General features: G+C 36.3%; 1 protein-coding gene across 4 annotated transcripts; it reads right to left on the reverse strand.

Annotated features, from left to right (window-relative positions):
- Positions 1–462: 462 nt before the first annotated feature.
- Positions 463–10,291, reverse strand: LOC141906750 (uncharacterized). Of its 4 annotated transcripts, none has more exons than XM_074796072.1 (12): positions 10,085–10,291; positions 8,523–9,526; positions 8,271–8,451; positions 8,078–8,188; positions 7,894–7,983; positions 7,733–7,799; positions 7,552–7,614; positions 7,383–7,463; positions 7,199–7,279; positions 7,046–7,111; positions 6,842–6,948; positions 463–6,680 (listed from the first exon to the last, which is right to left on the reverse strand). In XM_074796072.1, the coding sequence occupies exons 2-12, from the start codon at positions 8,527–8,529 to the stop codon at positions 944–946; spliced, it is 6,591 nt and encodes a 2,196-aa protein (XP_074652173.1). In that variant the 5' UTR covers positions 8,530–9,526; positions 10,085–10,291; the 3' UTR covers positions 463–943. The 4 variants fall into 4 exon arrangements, with proteins under 4 accessions (XP_074652173.1, XP_074652174.1, XP_074652172.1 ...); XM_074796073.1 differs by lacking the exon at positions 10,085–10,291 and having other exon boundaries at positions 8,523–8,637; positions 8,960–9,723; XM_074796071.1 differs by lacking the exon at positions 10,085–10,291 and having other exon boundaries at positions 8,523–9,723.
- Between the last annotated feature and the right edge of the window lie 6,997 nt (positions 10,292–17,288).

Below are 17,288 nucleotides of genomic sequence, written 5' to 3' on the forward strand. Positions count from 1 at the left end.
TAACTAAGACATACAGGACATACAGGACTAACTTAATTGCGATAGACATACAGGACTAACAGTAAACAATGCAACCAATGAATTGCGATCGCGATCACAAAGACATACAGGACAAACAGGAATAAACCACAGTAAATTGCGATAAAAAAGACATACAGGACTAACTGCAATAAATATATAGGGCCTTAGGAATGCAAAATTCATTCATTTTGTCATTTGTAAACATTCCACAACTTATTTCATTATGTCATTTCCAGTTTTCAAAGGGAATTTTCTTAACTTCAGATGCCTCGAGGACATAAACATATAGAAAGATCTGTCCCAAAAAAATGTCAAGTGTCTTTCATAGTGCAATGGGCCCTGGTTTCCACGTTTATATATCACATATAAAATTCTACAGAAACAATCAATGAATAAGTGAAAATTTACGAATAACAAACAAGACATTCAAGCAGTTGAGTAAGTTAAAATGGGACCAATCTATATATATTATATATGGATTATACAATTTAATCAGGGACAGCCTTGAACCGAGGTTGATGTGTCCATACACTCTCTTCATACACTCTCTGAACATGCATGTATGTATACTGCTGCCAATTGATGATAAGTCAAGGATGTTGAAGTTCTAGACATGGTCAGAATCATCCAGAGACATCGGCACGCATCACAATAACTGATGATTTTGCAGTAACCTGTAACATAAAAAATCAAGCGGTAATCTATTCACAAAATATATTTTCCTGAAAGAAAAAACCTGAAATAGAGCACTATAAACACCAGTGCATATACATCGCTTCTTAACCTTATATATAATCGAGTAAATATATAGGTGACTAAGTGACGGTCATTATAGGCTTCTACGTTCACCATGGGAAATGAAAATATTTCTAATGTCAGGGATTCATTCGAAACCCGATCAATAATATTCTATACAAACTATTTAGGAAATCGGGTCACAATGAAAACAAAACCACCTGATATGTTCAGGAGGAGCCTCATTGATTGGAGCACATTTCCAATGATACCATCTATGGCAATTATCACATTCAATTGAGAATGTGGACTTTTTCTTAGGATTAGCATTGCATTTTTTGTGGCAGACAGGGCAGGTTTCAGCAACTAACTGAGAAGGGGTTTTTTCAACTTTTGATGACAAAAGATTATCTAGTTTCAATTTTGCTAGGTTTTGGAGGCCTGCATTTCCAGGTTGATCTATAAGAATTTCTAATTCTTTTTCAGAATTGGAATTATTGATTTCTGTAATAGGAGAACTGTTGAGATAATCATCTCTATTATTATAATCGATTACAATAGATTTTTTCTTATGATGATTATGTTCAATACGAATGTGCTTTTGAAGGAATGTTTCACTTGCATATGAATTAATAACCCCATCTGCCCAACAAATAGCACATGAGATAGGTTTCAAAGATGAATGAGAAGTGGATATGTGCCTATCTAGTTCCCTGCGACATGAACAAAGATATGGAGGATTTATTTTGTCTTTAATACAAAAGGAACAGACAATACTTTTTTCAAATAAAACAGACTTCGAGTCATTTTTAACAACTGGTATTGACTTAATATCTTTTGGTTTGGTATCTTTTGATTTTTTTGGTAAGGATGATTTATTCTGACTTAAAATATCTGCTGAAAATTCGATATCATTGCCAGGATCTGGATCAGTGGAGTCTATGGTTTCAATTTCTGATATTTTAGCTTTTTTACCTAGTTTGATAGCAGCATTTTCAACCATAGCAGAAAAGGATACACCTCTGTTAGCAGGTCTAATTATCTTTCGCCCTCCGTGTCTTGCATTCTCAGCATCTTTAGGCATTGTAACCTTAGGGCAGTAAGGGTCTATCACTTCAAGTTCAGGAAGGTTTATGGCAACCTGATTGTCCTTGATTGGACCCTCAGCACGCCTATGAGCCATATTGTGAGGTTGTCGTTTGGCAGGTCGTCCGCTTATTAACTTAATTCCACAGTGGCTTTCATTATGTAAAATACTTAGAATGTGCCCTTTCCGAGCAGCATTGATATCATTCGAGCTAGCAATGTGGGAATGATCTTTTAACTTATCAATGAGGGTAGATGAAACAGAAATATTTTGTCGAGTAAAATTGTAAGTTGGCAGAGGCTCCACAATGTGGAATTTATATGCATCAATTAAAGCCTTCGTTGTGGTTATATTGTTTTTTTGGGCAAAACAGGCAAAAAGATGTTTGCAAAAATATGGTTGTCCAATCATTATAAAAGCTTCACAAGTACATATACCTAGTTTCAAATTGATTAAATGGCAATTACCATCTACGTATGAAAGACAATTTTCAGGAACGATTGTAATAACGTAATTGAATAAGATACGACTGGATATTGAATCTAAATTTCCTATGTACCTTCGGCATTTTTTTGAAATGTCATATGAATGTTCCTCGGATATTGATACTTTATCGGGGAATCTTTCTTCTAAAACATCAAGCTGATTGAATGTATATTGAGTATCACCATTGAAAAAATTATCATTATCTTCTAACCTATTTAAGTTCTTTCGTGAAGAACTCTTCACAACAAACCAATTAGTTTCTTCATCATATTTTAAAATCTCATTATTCTGTAATAAATCAAAGGCTCTTTTGCAACACTTTTCTATCTTTTCAAGGTGACGTATATTCTTAACTCGTTGGTCAAGTTGCTTAAATTGGAGATTGTTCATATTTGTCGCTTTGATCTCATCATTAAAAACATTTTCAAACAGTAATCGTACAAAAGATGATATCAGTTTATTTAGGTGTCCACTTAAGTAGACATCATCTATTTGTTTGAATTTGCGCTCAGTAATATTATCAGTTAATAGCAAAGGGTTATTTCTGTTAGATTGGTCTGACTGATAAATTGATTCAGCATTGAATGCCCCAGACCAAATTTGGGAATTAAACCAATTCTTCTTTAGGTAATCAATAAATAATGTTTTTGTATCTTGCGACATAAGGTCTAAAGAAATATCATTCTCAATAAAACTAATAAATGAATTGGCTATATCAGTTCTAGAGGAAGCATCCCATGATCTCATAATGCATTTGAAACCAGTTTCTAGAGGCTTGCAAAATAAGCGAAGTTCTTGATTTTCATTCATGAAGCGACGAATACACTGCAGGACATGAAAATTACATAGTACTGATTTAAGATTATTGTCAGATGCTCCTTGCTTTAGACTTGCATCTTTATCATGTTGTACAAAAGGACAAAATCTAGATGTTGATGAACATGGCTTGATTCTGAAAAAACCATTGCCATCATTAAATATATAGAATTCAGATGGATGATTACATTTTTCGTCTTTACATGGTGTATTGGCTAGAACTAACTGGATGGTAGTTGCATGAGTAGCCCCCCCTTCATCACTACTAATTGATGCAGCAGCAATACGTCCTTCATTTTTGTTGTCTGCAAAAGTTACAAATGAAGTTTTGAATTTCCACGAATTGAAATCATGTTTCACGTCAATACCAATGACAGATTGTCCAAAGTTGGATAAATGTTCCAGAGAACGAGGATCAGAGAGAATAATGTGATAATTACGTTTGAGTGTGGCATCCCCTCGTTGAAATAAAAGGACAGATTCATAGTTACCCTCTAATAATTTTTCAGTATTTCTCCAATCAGAACTTAGAATAGGTATTTCGTCTTGAGATTTCATATGTAATTTTATCGAAGATTTATCAATATATTTCAATCTATTTGAAATTTGATCTAGGGTATGGTCATGACCGGCGCCATCATTTACATTTGATACATGAAGGTTATTGTGAGCATTGGTGGCAGAAAGAACCTTCATTGCTGTGGCTTTCATCATGACTCTATTTTCATCCCATCTATCTCTAGTAGATAAATTAGGTCGCTTTTTAATTTGTAAAGGAATATTGTCATGATATTGACCATTAAGTGGTTTGCTGAAGATTCTCCACTTGGATAAATCAGTACTAAATAATACAAGTTTCGTTGCCCAATAACACATAAAATGAGGGTGAATTAATTTTTTTGGCTCAAACTGCTGCCTTAACTTCACAGGACGATCACGTTTATTCTTCAGCTTATAGTTGTAACAGTTGGAACAAAGTGTTTCACCATCAGCATTTTTCCTCCATTTGTTAGACATGGTAATGGAGCAATGAATACATTGTTTATCATTTAAAACAACGTCAATTTGACATGAGGGACAATTAGTGATGTTACTGGACATATTCAACTTTGAAAGATAATATCCACATGATGATTTACAAACTGAAGACTTTGACGAACATTTTATGAGCATTTCTGCAGCCACAAATTGAGAAGTATCCTCAACAATTGGCTCAATAAATTCAAATTTATTATCTAATCTATGGGTTTGCCAATTCTTTTTTAATGTTAAGGAAGCTTTCATCGTTGTCTGGTTACCAACAAATGAAGGCCGCACATTCTTATGCAGACGAACTGTTTTTGTAAAATCAAAAGTGAATCTATCGAAATAATATTTTGTGTCAGCACCAGTCATTACTTCCCCATTTTCAACCCATTCATCACTAAGTGGATTCTGGTTGTTGAGGTATTTCTTGATAGTGTCAATGGCTACCTGGTCATTTGTACCTTGGTCTGTACAATGAAAACTTTTATACTTCGTCTTACTGCCAGTTGAATGAAAAGCAACTTCAAGATAATGCTTTCCTCTCCTGATGCGATGGGAGATAGTAGTTTTAGAACCATTAATATGGGAAGTTAATGGTTCAGCTGAATTTAGAGTTAATGAGGATTGAGGATTCAAAATTGAGGATGTAGATTCAGGTGTAGATTCATTATTCGAAATTGGTGTAGATTCAGGTGTAGATTTAATAGTCAAAATTGGTGCAGATTCACTATTCGAAATTGGTGTAGATTCATTAGTCAAAATTGGTGCAGATTCACTATTCGAAATTGGTGTTGATTCAGGTGTTGATTCATTAGTCAAAATTGGTGCAGATTCACTATTTGAAATTGGTGTTGATTCATTAGTCAAAATTGCTGCAGATTCATAATTCGAAATTGGTGTAGATTCAAGTGTTGATTCATTATTCAAAATTGGTGTAGATTTAGATTTGGCTGTAGTTAAGACTGATTTGCTTTTTTTAGGGGCAATATAAGAGTCTGACATCTTTAATTCAGAACTAGCTAGTGTATTATTTGACTCAGTTGATCGTTTATGTCTCTGTCTGCGAGATAATCGTGATATCTTAGAGAAAGTAGTACTATTAGCAGTAGGTTGAGATGACTTTGAGAAGAGTTGAGTAATATCAATTAGATGTTTCATAAGCCAATTAATCAATATCAATCTAACAAAATCAGAATAGTTAGAAATGTTCTTAAGATAAGATAATTCATTGGGAGATGAAAATACACTTGAAATATCCTTTTCATAATAGGTTGCAATGCAAGCACCAATTAATGTAGCAGGGCCACAGACAGATGAACATGATTGGAGTGGGTAATAACTAGTACAATTATTACTACATACATGCACTGAATTTTCAGTAACAAAATGAGGATCATGGAGGTGGATATAAACAGGATCAGGGCAATTCAAACCTTTCAAAACAGATCTTAAATGATTTTTAAATTCCCTTGGACAATCCCATGCTAGTGTATCAGCATAACACAGTTTGTTACTTTTTGGGTAAAAAACTGCTAGTGCATAATGATTGGCAACAACATGTCCATAAGAATTTAGAAATACGAAATCGTTTTGGGTGCCAACATGCAGGAAAAAAATTAGTTTATCACAACTTATGAGTGGATTAGGACCGAATCTTTTATATAAATTTGAAACATATTTCTTAGCATCAAATGTAAGTGGCATCATAAATGCATGAATATTACAGTACTGTTCATTTATCATAGATGCAAAAGCATTTAACACAGATCCTTCAAACCATTTTTGATTAGTCATCGTCTGAAGTTCTGATACAGATACGCTATTATTATTACCAACTGGAAATTGTTGAGAGGGTTTTAAGGAAAAGAGCATATTTGAAAATGCTTGAATCTGTTCCCAATCGACTGAATCAGTGGGGCTTAAAGGCTTACTATTTACCCAAAGATTCATGGCAAAAAGATCTTGTTGTTTGGTTTTAGCATAATGTAAGAAAAGAAACCTATTAATCTGATCAATAGAATAGCAGCCTGTATCGAGTCTCACATGGATATTAATGGAAGGGTCACGGACAATCCTTGACTGCATCTGTGCTTTTATGTCCTCCAACTGATTTTTGTGGGGCATAGTGGGGGCATCATCAGCCAAATGACATGAATTAGACATGTCACAAATTCTGAATGACGTGACCTTTGATGGCATAACAGGAGGAATTTTCAAAAACTGATAGTCATTGAGGCACATTTCTGTTGGATTGTAACTAAAATTTCTTCTACATACATGTTCATCATCAGAATCATTCTCATCACTATCATCAATTATGATTGGTTCGATACCTCCACCACCTGTGATACTTAGCTGTTTTTTGTTTTCCATCCAGCTATCTTCCTGCATCTTTAATCTTTCTATCCTTTCTTTCGAACTATCTTCCTGCATCTTTTCTGCTTCCTCTATCGTTCCTTCCGAGAAATTGTCACAAGCCGCGTCCTTTCCTTCTTCCTCCATTGTCCGCCTGAAATACACATTATCAACTCACTTTTTTTAGACATATGAATAGATAGAGTATGAAATTACCCATATAGGCCTAACATAAAACATGGGTATCTCTGAGTCATTTGCATTAAGTCATTTAGATTTGTAGGTACTAAATTAATTGAATTATGTTGTACTTACATTTCAGTATGGTTTAAACTAACATGGTCTAGAAGATCTTTCCAATTGGTGAATTCAACTCCGCAAAAACATGTCGAGTCAGCAGGATCCGTCTGTGGATGAATAACCTAATGTGGAAGAGCACATTAATCTGTTTTTGCTTCAACATCTAAGCAAAAATAACAAAAATGAACCCGCGTCTCGCAGAAAGGGCATCAAACTTACATGTTCCACTGACTTCCTTTTTCTGTTAAATCTTTTAGTATTGTGACAACTTCTATTGTAGCATCCCTGAATATGAAAACAAAGCTTTACAGCATAAATCATACCAATACCAATGAATTTCTATAATTTCATTTCGAGAAACATATTACTCACGTTCTTAGTCTGATAAAAAGGAGTAAATAATTGAGGCTTTAAACAAATAGCAACACCAGCCACATCAATTTTAGTCATGTACTGGAAAAAAAAGACAGATTTGTGCATGCACAGCCTTTAGGTAATTGTGAAATAAAAGTGACCAAACTAATATTAAATCATAAGTTCTTGAGATGATATGTACCTGGTCGAATGTGAAAAAGGCTCTTTGATCTTCACAACAGAATTGTTTCCTTGTATGATGCGCAACGTCAAAACTGCTATACTGGATTGAAGGATACAAAAAACTGTTAAAATATATCTAACTTTATAAAGATAAATCACGTACAAATCACTTAGGAAAACAACTTTACCACTATTGTTGAATCATCCCATGCTCTTGCTTGATCATCCTTCAATTTGTTTTTTGCTATCAGCTATCAATATGATTCATTAATTCAATGCAAGGATTTTGAATAAAGTGGTTTCGTATTCAAGTTATAAAAACTAATTGCAAATCATTCATTTTCTAGGATATCAATGCTAAATGATTACCTTTCGTCGATGGACTGCTCTACTTCTTTGCATCTTTTCAATCTCATATGGAAAGTATTGAGGGCACCTGATTAAGAATCATTCATTATTTCCAGTACAATCATAAAATTTATGTAGTTTGCATACCTGGTAATTGGATAAAATAATGCAATTCTACGTACATTTCATCTTCATTTTTCAATAGCAGTAGTTCCATTATCCTGTTATTTATGAACTGATTTCCCTTACGGCTGGGGTGTAACAAGTCAGTCCTAGATCACAAAATTTAGAAAAAAACAAGTTAGTTTAAATCGCGAAAAAATGCACATAACCTACTGGGCTTATTAAGATTAAACGATTACTTACGGTGAAAGGAGATCTCTTGAGAAGTGAAAATCAACGAACTTTACACCAAGTGTAAAGCATTCGCGGTGCAGCATTTCATTGTAATGAAATATTTTTGTGTCAGCATCGAAACTTTAAAAAAGAAAGAAATTTAAAAATCATTACATCGATCATAAATATAGTACTTCAAGAAAAATCTATTCTTGATACTTACTCATCACATCGAGGAAAAAGAGCTGGTACAATGATGGTCCCAGTACATTTATAGAGCAACAATCGAATTAATTCAACGTGTCTTCGCAGAACAATCTCAAGCGGGACATCACGCGTCATATTATTTGTTCCAACATGGACGATTAGTTGTTCCACATTCAGCATCTTCACCTTTTTCAATTCTGTAATATACAACTAATCAGTAACCCAATGAAAATGAACAATATAAATCAGTACTGAACCGAGAAATTACCTTCCATCAATGTTTCAATGGTTCCTCCGGGGCACACGATCCTTGTCCATTCAAATAAGCCTACACCATCTAGCCCAGCATACTTTAAAATGCTGTCTGCTACGAGACCAATACGCTACAAAAAAGATTATTTGTCAGTCTCAGGCCAATATCACAGGGAGGTGTGAGAGAGCACACTGGTTACTGTAAGACCCTACTACATGCAAAAGAAGTGACACATATATGTATATCAATGTGATAGAATTGATTGAAAAAATTGTGCATAATAGTAGCTAGTGCCCAAAAATAGAACACAGTGTTATTGAAGTGAAAATTTCTAAAATCCTCTGAAGCGGTGCTTATTTGGTAGCTACATGGGTATTCTAATTGAATAAGCATAAAGATAAGCGTGCACACACAGTAGCCTATGCATAAACAAGGGCCAGTTTCACCTTCACCTAAAAGTCCTGCAGTGTGAAGACTAACTTGTTCACCTAAACCACCTCTACCAGGCTGTGGAAGGCCTAACATCAGGCACTAAATTAAAAGATTCCTCTAAATCAAATTATCTATAAACATCCTCTTAATTGCAGGCAGACTGATTCAGGGAGGGGTGCAGCCCAAAATAGGGCATACATATCAGTATCATATATAATTAAAAATCAAAAGGGCACCAGATCATCAGAAAACATAATACCTATATTTTGGAAGTAGGCCTACAGAGAACATGTTTTGGAATATAAGCTTTTTAAAAATACTTGTTGATATTTTTAATTTTTCCTTTAAATTTCATTGCGACTTAAAAGTTTTAAGGGGTGTACACCCCTGTATACTCTCCTGATCTGCCCCTGAATTGCCACTTAACAAAATTTCTCAGCTTAATTGTTGGCTAACTAGCTCAGTGAAACTGGGACCAGACCTAATGCATACACCCTCAGTGGCCAGGGCCAGGATTAAACAGTTAGGCTACGTATATAAATAAAGGAATGAAAAGTACTTATCCTGAAATTGGTTAGGCTATCTATCTGCAACAAGAAATACATTTTCATTGACTCTGAATACAGGGAACTACCATTCTTCTGTTTCGAGGCCTTAAAATTTATTGTTTATTTTTTGTTGCTGGATTTGGAATGGTTGTTGGAATATTTAAGGCCTAGTAGGTGGTGACTGTGTACGGGCAACATAGGCCTATACCCAGTGGCATGGCAATGGCATGCCACTGGGTACCCACTACTGCACTATAGTATACTGCCTACGGCTACTGCGACTGGTGGTTCGGTTGGCAGAAATTACTTTTTAACATGGGGGGGGGAGGGGGGAAGTAAGCGTGGATGAAGACAAATTAATTTAGCCGAGTAAGTAGCAAGCAAGTAAAGTAGTGGCAGTACAGTAGGCCTAGCGACAATGTGAGTGTGGTGGTAACGTGGCCGTGGTGGCAATAACAAGACTCCAAAACTGGCAAAAGCCAAAATTAAAAAGCCCTGCCGCCGCGCGGTCGCGACGCCTCGCCTGCACCACCGTGTACGATCCTCGCGGCGTTCACCAGTGTTACCCAGTGAGTTTTTTATAATCTTGCAATCTACCTCTTTTTTCAAACCAATATTCCCACCAACTGGTCCGGAGACAAGCTTAACACGTTCGGAAAACATGATTCACAATCTTTTAATCAACAGCCAGCAAGAATACACTTGACAGAAAATTCAAATTCAGCGGTTAACCGTTAAAAGTGAGTTGTTTAGCTGTGGGAGTAACAAAAAGGCGATCTTGATGACGTCACTAGCCATCGACCAAAACAGGCTTTCAACCTTTTGCGTATCAAACCGTATCAGGCGCGCGGTTTCGCAGTCAGTCCAGCGTGGTGAGAGCGCCTCGACAACCTAAAGGTCAGTGGTATATAGATAGGAGCGGCCCGCGCCCCCATTAATTTTTGCCAAGATAACATTTCCAGGGCCATTTTGAAAATGATATGGCCAACCCGTCGGAACCCTGTACCGGCTGTACGTAGTCGTAGTCGTAGACGTAAGTGTAGCGTTTCTCTCCTGGGTAGCGTGTTTCTTTTTAGTGTTGGATACGTAAAATAGGCGTTTGCTACTAGGGTTCGCCCTGAAACAATATAATCGGGTTATACGAAAATATTGGGGGAAGTAATTCCTCCTCAGGGAAAAGATACATTATGAGAATGCCGGTTTGCTAGCGTATCTATTTAACACCCGTATTGCTCGGGTTAGTTTTACTATCAACGGGTGGCGCTGTATGTAAATTTCACATAAATCAACGACTTTCGGCTATTGGCGGTACTTAAGACCACTTGAAAACATCATAGTCAATTACGGTAGTAGTGAACATAAAAAGATACAGTACAAAGATACAGTACGGTGTACAGTTAAGGACATGATTCCATAGGACCCATACCAGAGACATTTTGTTCAGACAAGGACTATTAGTTAAACACTAATCTTCATTTTCAGCAATTAACGATCTGGTGAATTAATTAGTGATTCGGTCTTTCGTCGGTTCGAGATAAAATGCCCGCAAAATAAGAACCTAACGAACCAGGGCTGACCATAAATTGCCCAACAGATAAATTTTCGAAACGACACAATCCAATCATGTTTGGTAACAAATGTGGCGTGGACCATGGTCTTTTAACTGACCAATGCATGACCAGTACTGACCATATAGTAAATTATTTGTTTGCAAACAATTAAGTTGTTTGGTGTCAAATAACTAGATATGATGTGGGCATTAATCTAAAACTTGTTTTGACCAATGCTTGACCAGTACTGACCAGTTACCAGTGCTAACCAGAACCCCCATAAGTAATTTATATGTTTAGTGAATCCTTCGTTGGTACTACTAGCTCTTACATTTAAATGTGTCGCTTGAAAAAGTCTTGTCCGATTTTTGTTGTATGTAGCGAGCTAACTTTGAAATTCCGCTAAAATGCATGATTTTTACGTAGGGTTTTGAACGAACAACGTTTCCATTTGTAATTGTAACGTGCGCATTTGAGCCTGTAACGTGCACATTTCACTCGCATGAACGTGCGTATCGGTACCAACATGCGAGACTTGTCAAACTTTTACGATCAAGACTTTCAAACTGAACAAAGAAGATATCATATCATATTATAAATACATGAATAGATGGAATGATAATGTAGTAGTTTTAAATGTTTCGTAGCTGCTGTCCACTGACCACAGATCAAAGCTAATTGCCTGATATGAAATACATTTTTGTTATAGAGATGTAGTAGATCAGTGAGAATTCAAACTTATGGTTAATTTTGAGTGATCACAACGCTAACCAATAGAGAAAGCTAAGGCCTAAGAAAAGATGCATTAAGTATAACATATCTTTCAATATAATGATGAAGTATTCAACTGGCCATCACAACAATAGTTTGACTTATCTTATTGAAAAAACCGGAGTGTTAATGGGAAAACCTTGAATTCGAAACAATTCCACACTCATCGTTTACTTTGAAAACACAATTTGCATTTTGTGGACATGTATTTTTTTCTGCACCAAAAGCATGAAGTATATTATCTTTGCTTGTAAAAATTTGAAATTTTGGGGAAGATTTTTGGCCTCGTTAACCTGTGAACACGTCCTTCGTATATTTTCTAAGACCGACCCTTGAAATAATGCTGAGAGTTCCGAGGATAATTTTGGTAGGATGTAAACTTAGGCTGCTTCGTATCCGTGGAGGGTTGCTAATACACAATAATCATAAGTACCATGAGATTCGATAGAATATCGTTTTTCAATCATACGTACACGAATTATCGCGATATAAAGATAAATAATATGTTCATATACTTTTTACGTCTTATACTGTATATTTCTTTAGTAGTATAAATAAAGAGTGGATCAGCAGGCCACCTGAGACCATTCCACGATCTAAGGTCAGTTGCCAAAAGTTAGTAAGTTTACCAGTGCGACAAACAGCTAGTGCAAATAGCTAGAAAAGGTAACAATAGTGCATTGGCAAACGTAGAGCAAGCGTACATTGGTTGTTTAGGTTTTTCGAAGGGGAGAATTTGTGGGAAAATTAATCATTACTGAAATATATCCATGGCGAGCTTTTCCAGGGATTTAAAAAGTTGAGCTGTACACAAGGAATTTTGTGTAGTCCAATATCCGTGATTACCTCTGGCGTGGAGAGATACAATCTAAAACCAACCCTAGAGTCAAATATTTTACCACAATTTTTTATGATCAATAAAAAGATTGAGTAATAGACATTCAATCAGTATTATCTAAATTCCACTCCATTTTAAACTCATTCATCTCTTCACAAACTCCAACTTGTTGAACAGTCCACATTAAAATTAGGGACCACTATTCTTGCTCATCTACACTGGCTACCAATCTAACAAAGGATTAAATTTGAGTGTTTGATGTTATAACAATATCAGACTGAAGTATGGATTCAGTTTCTACTTTTTAATTGAACATTTATATCACATATTGGGCATCATTTTTACCAGTATATATTGAATAACCTATCCATATATCATCTTCAATTTTATGAAATCTGACTTTTGAGATGTCATTCAATCAATGCATTCACATGCGGTCGTCGCTTTCAATAGCCACCACAGACTGGCTCCTTATTATTTCTTCGGTGATACCATTGGCGGACGATCCCACACGTTTCTTGCTCCAGCCCTAGAATGCTCAATATTCGTCATGAACCCCGATTTGAGTTTAAATTCAAAATACTCCTAAAACACACCTGTTAACTAGATTACTCTAAAACACCTTTATGTGCAAGAATCAGTGAAATTGGCGCTTTATCAGTTGTATTCATCATTCGTACCCACGAATCTCGTATCGTATCCTATTAATGTGGAGACCCATCCTCGTAAAGAGAATGAATAGGCTCTGTTGCGTTCATATCATTTGATATGAGGCTACGTGTCATCTTCAATTGAAATCACGTTGTTTTTTTAAAGGGTGGGCGAGAATATATTCTTATGTTTTTGTTTCTCTGAATGTTGCTATTTAAGAGTTCAATAATTTCAGTCTACCAAACAAAGGATTTTCCGTATGTATCGTGACATGTTTTTCCATAACCCTAGGAGAGCAGGATAACTCTCTAGGTATTTTTTTGCGGATGACCGAAAGCTGCTGTCCCTTTCTAGTAATTTGATGATATCCGTCGAAATCTAAATTCTAAAAAGGAATCAGGCATATCTTCTTTATTGACTAAATATGAACTCAACAACAAGTGACACTCCCTTCAAAGGCGCCGAAGTAAAATCATGTGTCGAGTGGAGATGATATTGTGTCAGAATTTCTTCAAAATCGGAGAAAATTGAATATTTTGAAAATAATCATTTTACATGTATGTTTAAATCCGTTATAACTGGAGCAATTTTCATGAAAAAATATCTATGGAATCAGCGAAATGTAATTAAGAGGAATACTATGTTTAAAAAGTTATCAAAGACATTTGAAAAAAGTTTTCTGAATTCGTCAACTGTTAAACTAGTAACAACCAGATGTGTTCCCATTAAACCACCGACCGCGAGCCGAGTCGATGTGAGATGTGCCCTACACTGAAAATCTCAAGTGCTATACAACCGGTTTTTTAGGTGCCTCTGAATGTCGGCCGTTAAAAAACTGAACAATTCCCATTTGGAAAGGGCCTACATAGTTAGAGAAAATTCAAGATGTGTATATCGTGTGAGATACAGGCTCCATATTTCATGTGCGTTTGGAATTTAACCTTGTTTATAACGAAACACGCATGTATTTATGCTATTTTAGATTTAAAAAAAATGTGTTTCATGAGACCCGCAAATAACGTCAAGTTATTTATGCATTTTTGATTAATATGAATAAATTTCGCTTCGAAATCTTAAAATTTCTCAGGTGGATTATTCAATAAATTCACAACAGTCCATTATGGATTAGTTTGACGCCAATCGTTCTTTTAAAGATCTTTCTTTCTCGAAGAAAGATTTTCTTAAAAACTTTGATTATGGCGAATCTTTTATGTGTCCGATAGTTAAACCTTCGGGTATTATACTAGAATACAAATTTTTAAAGATATTCATAACATACTGAAGGATATCACAGGTTATACCCGAACATATGCAGTTGGATAGATCTTTTTGTTTCGACTCGCATGCGACAGTAAAAACGGTACTTGATATAACAAGTGAACTTCATCATTGATATTTTCACTAATCTACTTGAATTCCAAAAAAGAACTGACAATGAAAAAGGGTTACAGCTGTGACTGATATCGCTCCAAATTTCAATTCCTATGAACACTTTTAATATAAAGACAACTATTAACGAAACAGTTTTTAGAGGCGAAGAATCCGCGTTACCATCGAATTTTCAAAACTTGAAGGAATGGTTAATGCCTCGGTGACCACTGGTCTAGTACGCGGTTTTCTGAAATGAAAGTGGCCAAGTCTAAATAACAACTATTGTATCACATGATTTCAAATATTAGGAACCCAATGCGTTTAATGATTTAATTAATTGGTATCGCGCAGATTGGTTTAAAGACGGGTGTTAGTCACCTTGTGATTTAATTGTTTTTCATGCATCGATTAATTATCTTATTATAACTTATTTGTAGGCCCATCCCGCAAACATTTTCTATTCATTGAGTTTTCAAACGCAGTACTGTTCAGATGATTCGAGTCAAGTAGTAAAAAAGTTTATGTATTAGCATTACTATGCAGTGAAAATAACGCACTGCGGCAAGTGAGGTGCTGTGATCCAGATGTGTAACCCATTTATGGGTAATAAATTTCCATCATGTCAACGCCATTCAAAAACAGTAGCAAAACTTTCTGCTGGTTTCTAGAAATAGCAATACGACGACAAGCACTTTCGAATTCGACCACGATATTTGAGAAGTTTCGCTGGTGGTCAGTGATGGTCAATTTATGAATTTTAATGGCGAATCCTTTCTAGTTTCACACCAAAAGCGGTACCGGTATATCGTTCTTTCAAGAAGTTTCAATTGGTCAGTGGTGGTCAGTGATGGTCAATTTATGAATTTTCAATGGCGAATCCTTTCTAGTTTGACACCATAACGCGGTATATCGTTTTCATATTCGAGAAGTTTGAATTGGTCATTGGTGGTCAGTGATGGTCAGTGATGAATTTGCAATGATGATTCCTTAGAGGTTTGAAAACAAACATTACATGATAAATTTCCGAAATTCGAAGTCAAGTGGTCAGACTCGGGGATATCTCAATTGGTCAGTTACTGACCATCATGGTGTCACCATTGTGGTCTATAGCTCAAATGAAACATGTGGAACCGACGAAGGGGTCCAAAAGCGTTTCCTGGAGTGACGTGATCCAAAAATGCCCTAACTGGAAAAGGCAGTCTCTCAATTGGATGAAACCAAATCGGACAGGACAATTAAAATTTGGGAAGGCCACAGGCAGTGGTCTTTCTACGAAGCCCACGTGGTGAGCGTATTATTATGAAATCTTTTTTTAAACCACCATGTACCACGAAGTAATAAGCATCGTTGTAAGCACTTGAAACAGCCATTAACCACTTGAAACTGTCAGATCAAACATCATACCGCATCCCCGCAAAGAGGGGTGGTTCAGCAAACCGGAGTTTTCATTAGCCTCTCTAGACTACCCCGCCAGTACGGGTAGCCGAGCAAACCGGAAAACTCATAATGCTAAATTCTTATCTAAATTATCGTCAAATAAATATTCATCCTTCTCATTCCATGATCAGGGCTCAGCATCCAAGTAGGCGACTACCTGGCCAGGATTTCGCTTGGGTTCGAACCTAGTTCTCCCCAACATCTACCGTTCTCTACGTATGACACTCTGTCATGACTACCCCCGGATGAAGGCCATCAGTCAATAAAGGACTGAGGGTTCGGATCCTCGATCGATGGTCTCCATCTAACTACTGCTGACACGTCCCTGATCGAACTGGTCCTCTCATAAAGACGAATAATAATAGATTGGCACTGAGGTGAAAAATAGCGGCGAAACTCCTCTCCTCGTTCAGAAAAGACGAAGATATAAGACTTATATAAATCGTCATAAGATAAGAGCCCGTGGACTCTCAAATTTAATGTAACTAAGTCAATAAAATTAACAGCATATCTCTAAATTCTCTAAGCTCGCGGCGCGTCTCGAAAAAGTCTCGCGTCAAAAATGCATCGTACGTAAGTTAAGGCGAATAAATAATTGCTTCCTTCGGGTTGGACAAGATGATCATATCCAACCCGAAGGCGAGATAGGAAGGATCAATCTCTTACATCTTATATATAATTTATGTTCTCGACAGCAAAGTCAATAGTAAAGTCGGAATTCTGCGTGTGACCCGTGATCATACCAAAGATCGGAATGTCCGACACGCTCGAACGACCCGCCTTTTATAGGAATCCGAGTGCGCTCATTGGCCAGTAGTGATATCACTACGCGCGAAGTAGGCCAAGAGCGCGCACTAAATAGTACGCGAATAAAATAGTTTACAGGAAGATTAATGCTCCCAGAAATTAAATATAGTCAATACACGCGCTAAAAATACCAAAAGAATACATTAAAGAAGATAAAAACGAAATTCGAATATCAAACCCGAGTTTGATGTACGCGCGCAAGAATAGTGAGCCGCCTAGCGGTGCGACAAAGCTCAACTCGCCGAGCGAGGAACCGAAGAAAACAAATCAAACTATGTAAATATGATGAAAATAGGATTATGACATTACCAAATGGCAGTTCTAAAGTAAAAAACGATATCAAAAGAATAGACTACAGGTAAGTAACTTGAATGTT

This window comes from Tubulanus polymorphus, chromosome 6 (genome assembly GCF_964204645.1).
Source record: "Tubulanus polymorphus chromosome 6, tnTubPoly1.2, whole genome shotgun sequence".
Taxonomy (NCBI): domain Eukaryota; kingdom Metazoa; phylum Nemertea; class Palaeonemertea; order Tubulaniformes; family Tubulanidae; genus Tubulanus; species Tubulanus polymorphus.

Coding starts and splice junctions, on each gene's coding strand:
- LOC141906750 (XM_074796072.1), bottom strand. Junction 8,189..8,270: donor CTTTTTCCTCGATGTGATGA/GTAAGTATCAAG, acceptor TCTTTTTTAAAG/TTTCGATGCTGACACAAAAA. Junction 7,615..7,732: donor GAGCAGTCCATCGACGAAAG/GTAATCATTTAG, acceptor TCATATTGATAG/CTGATAGCAAAAAACAAATT.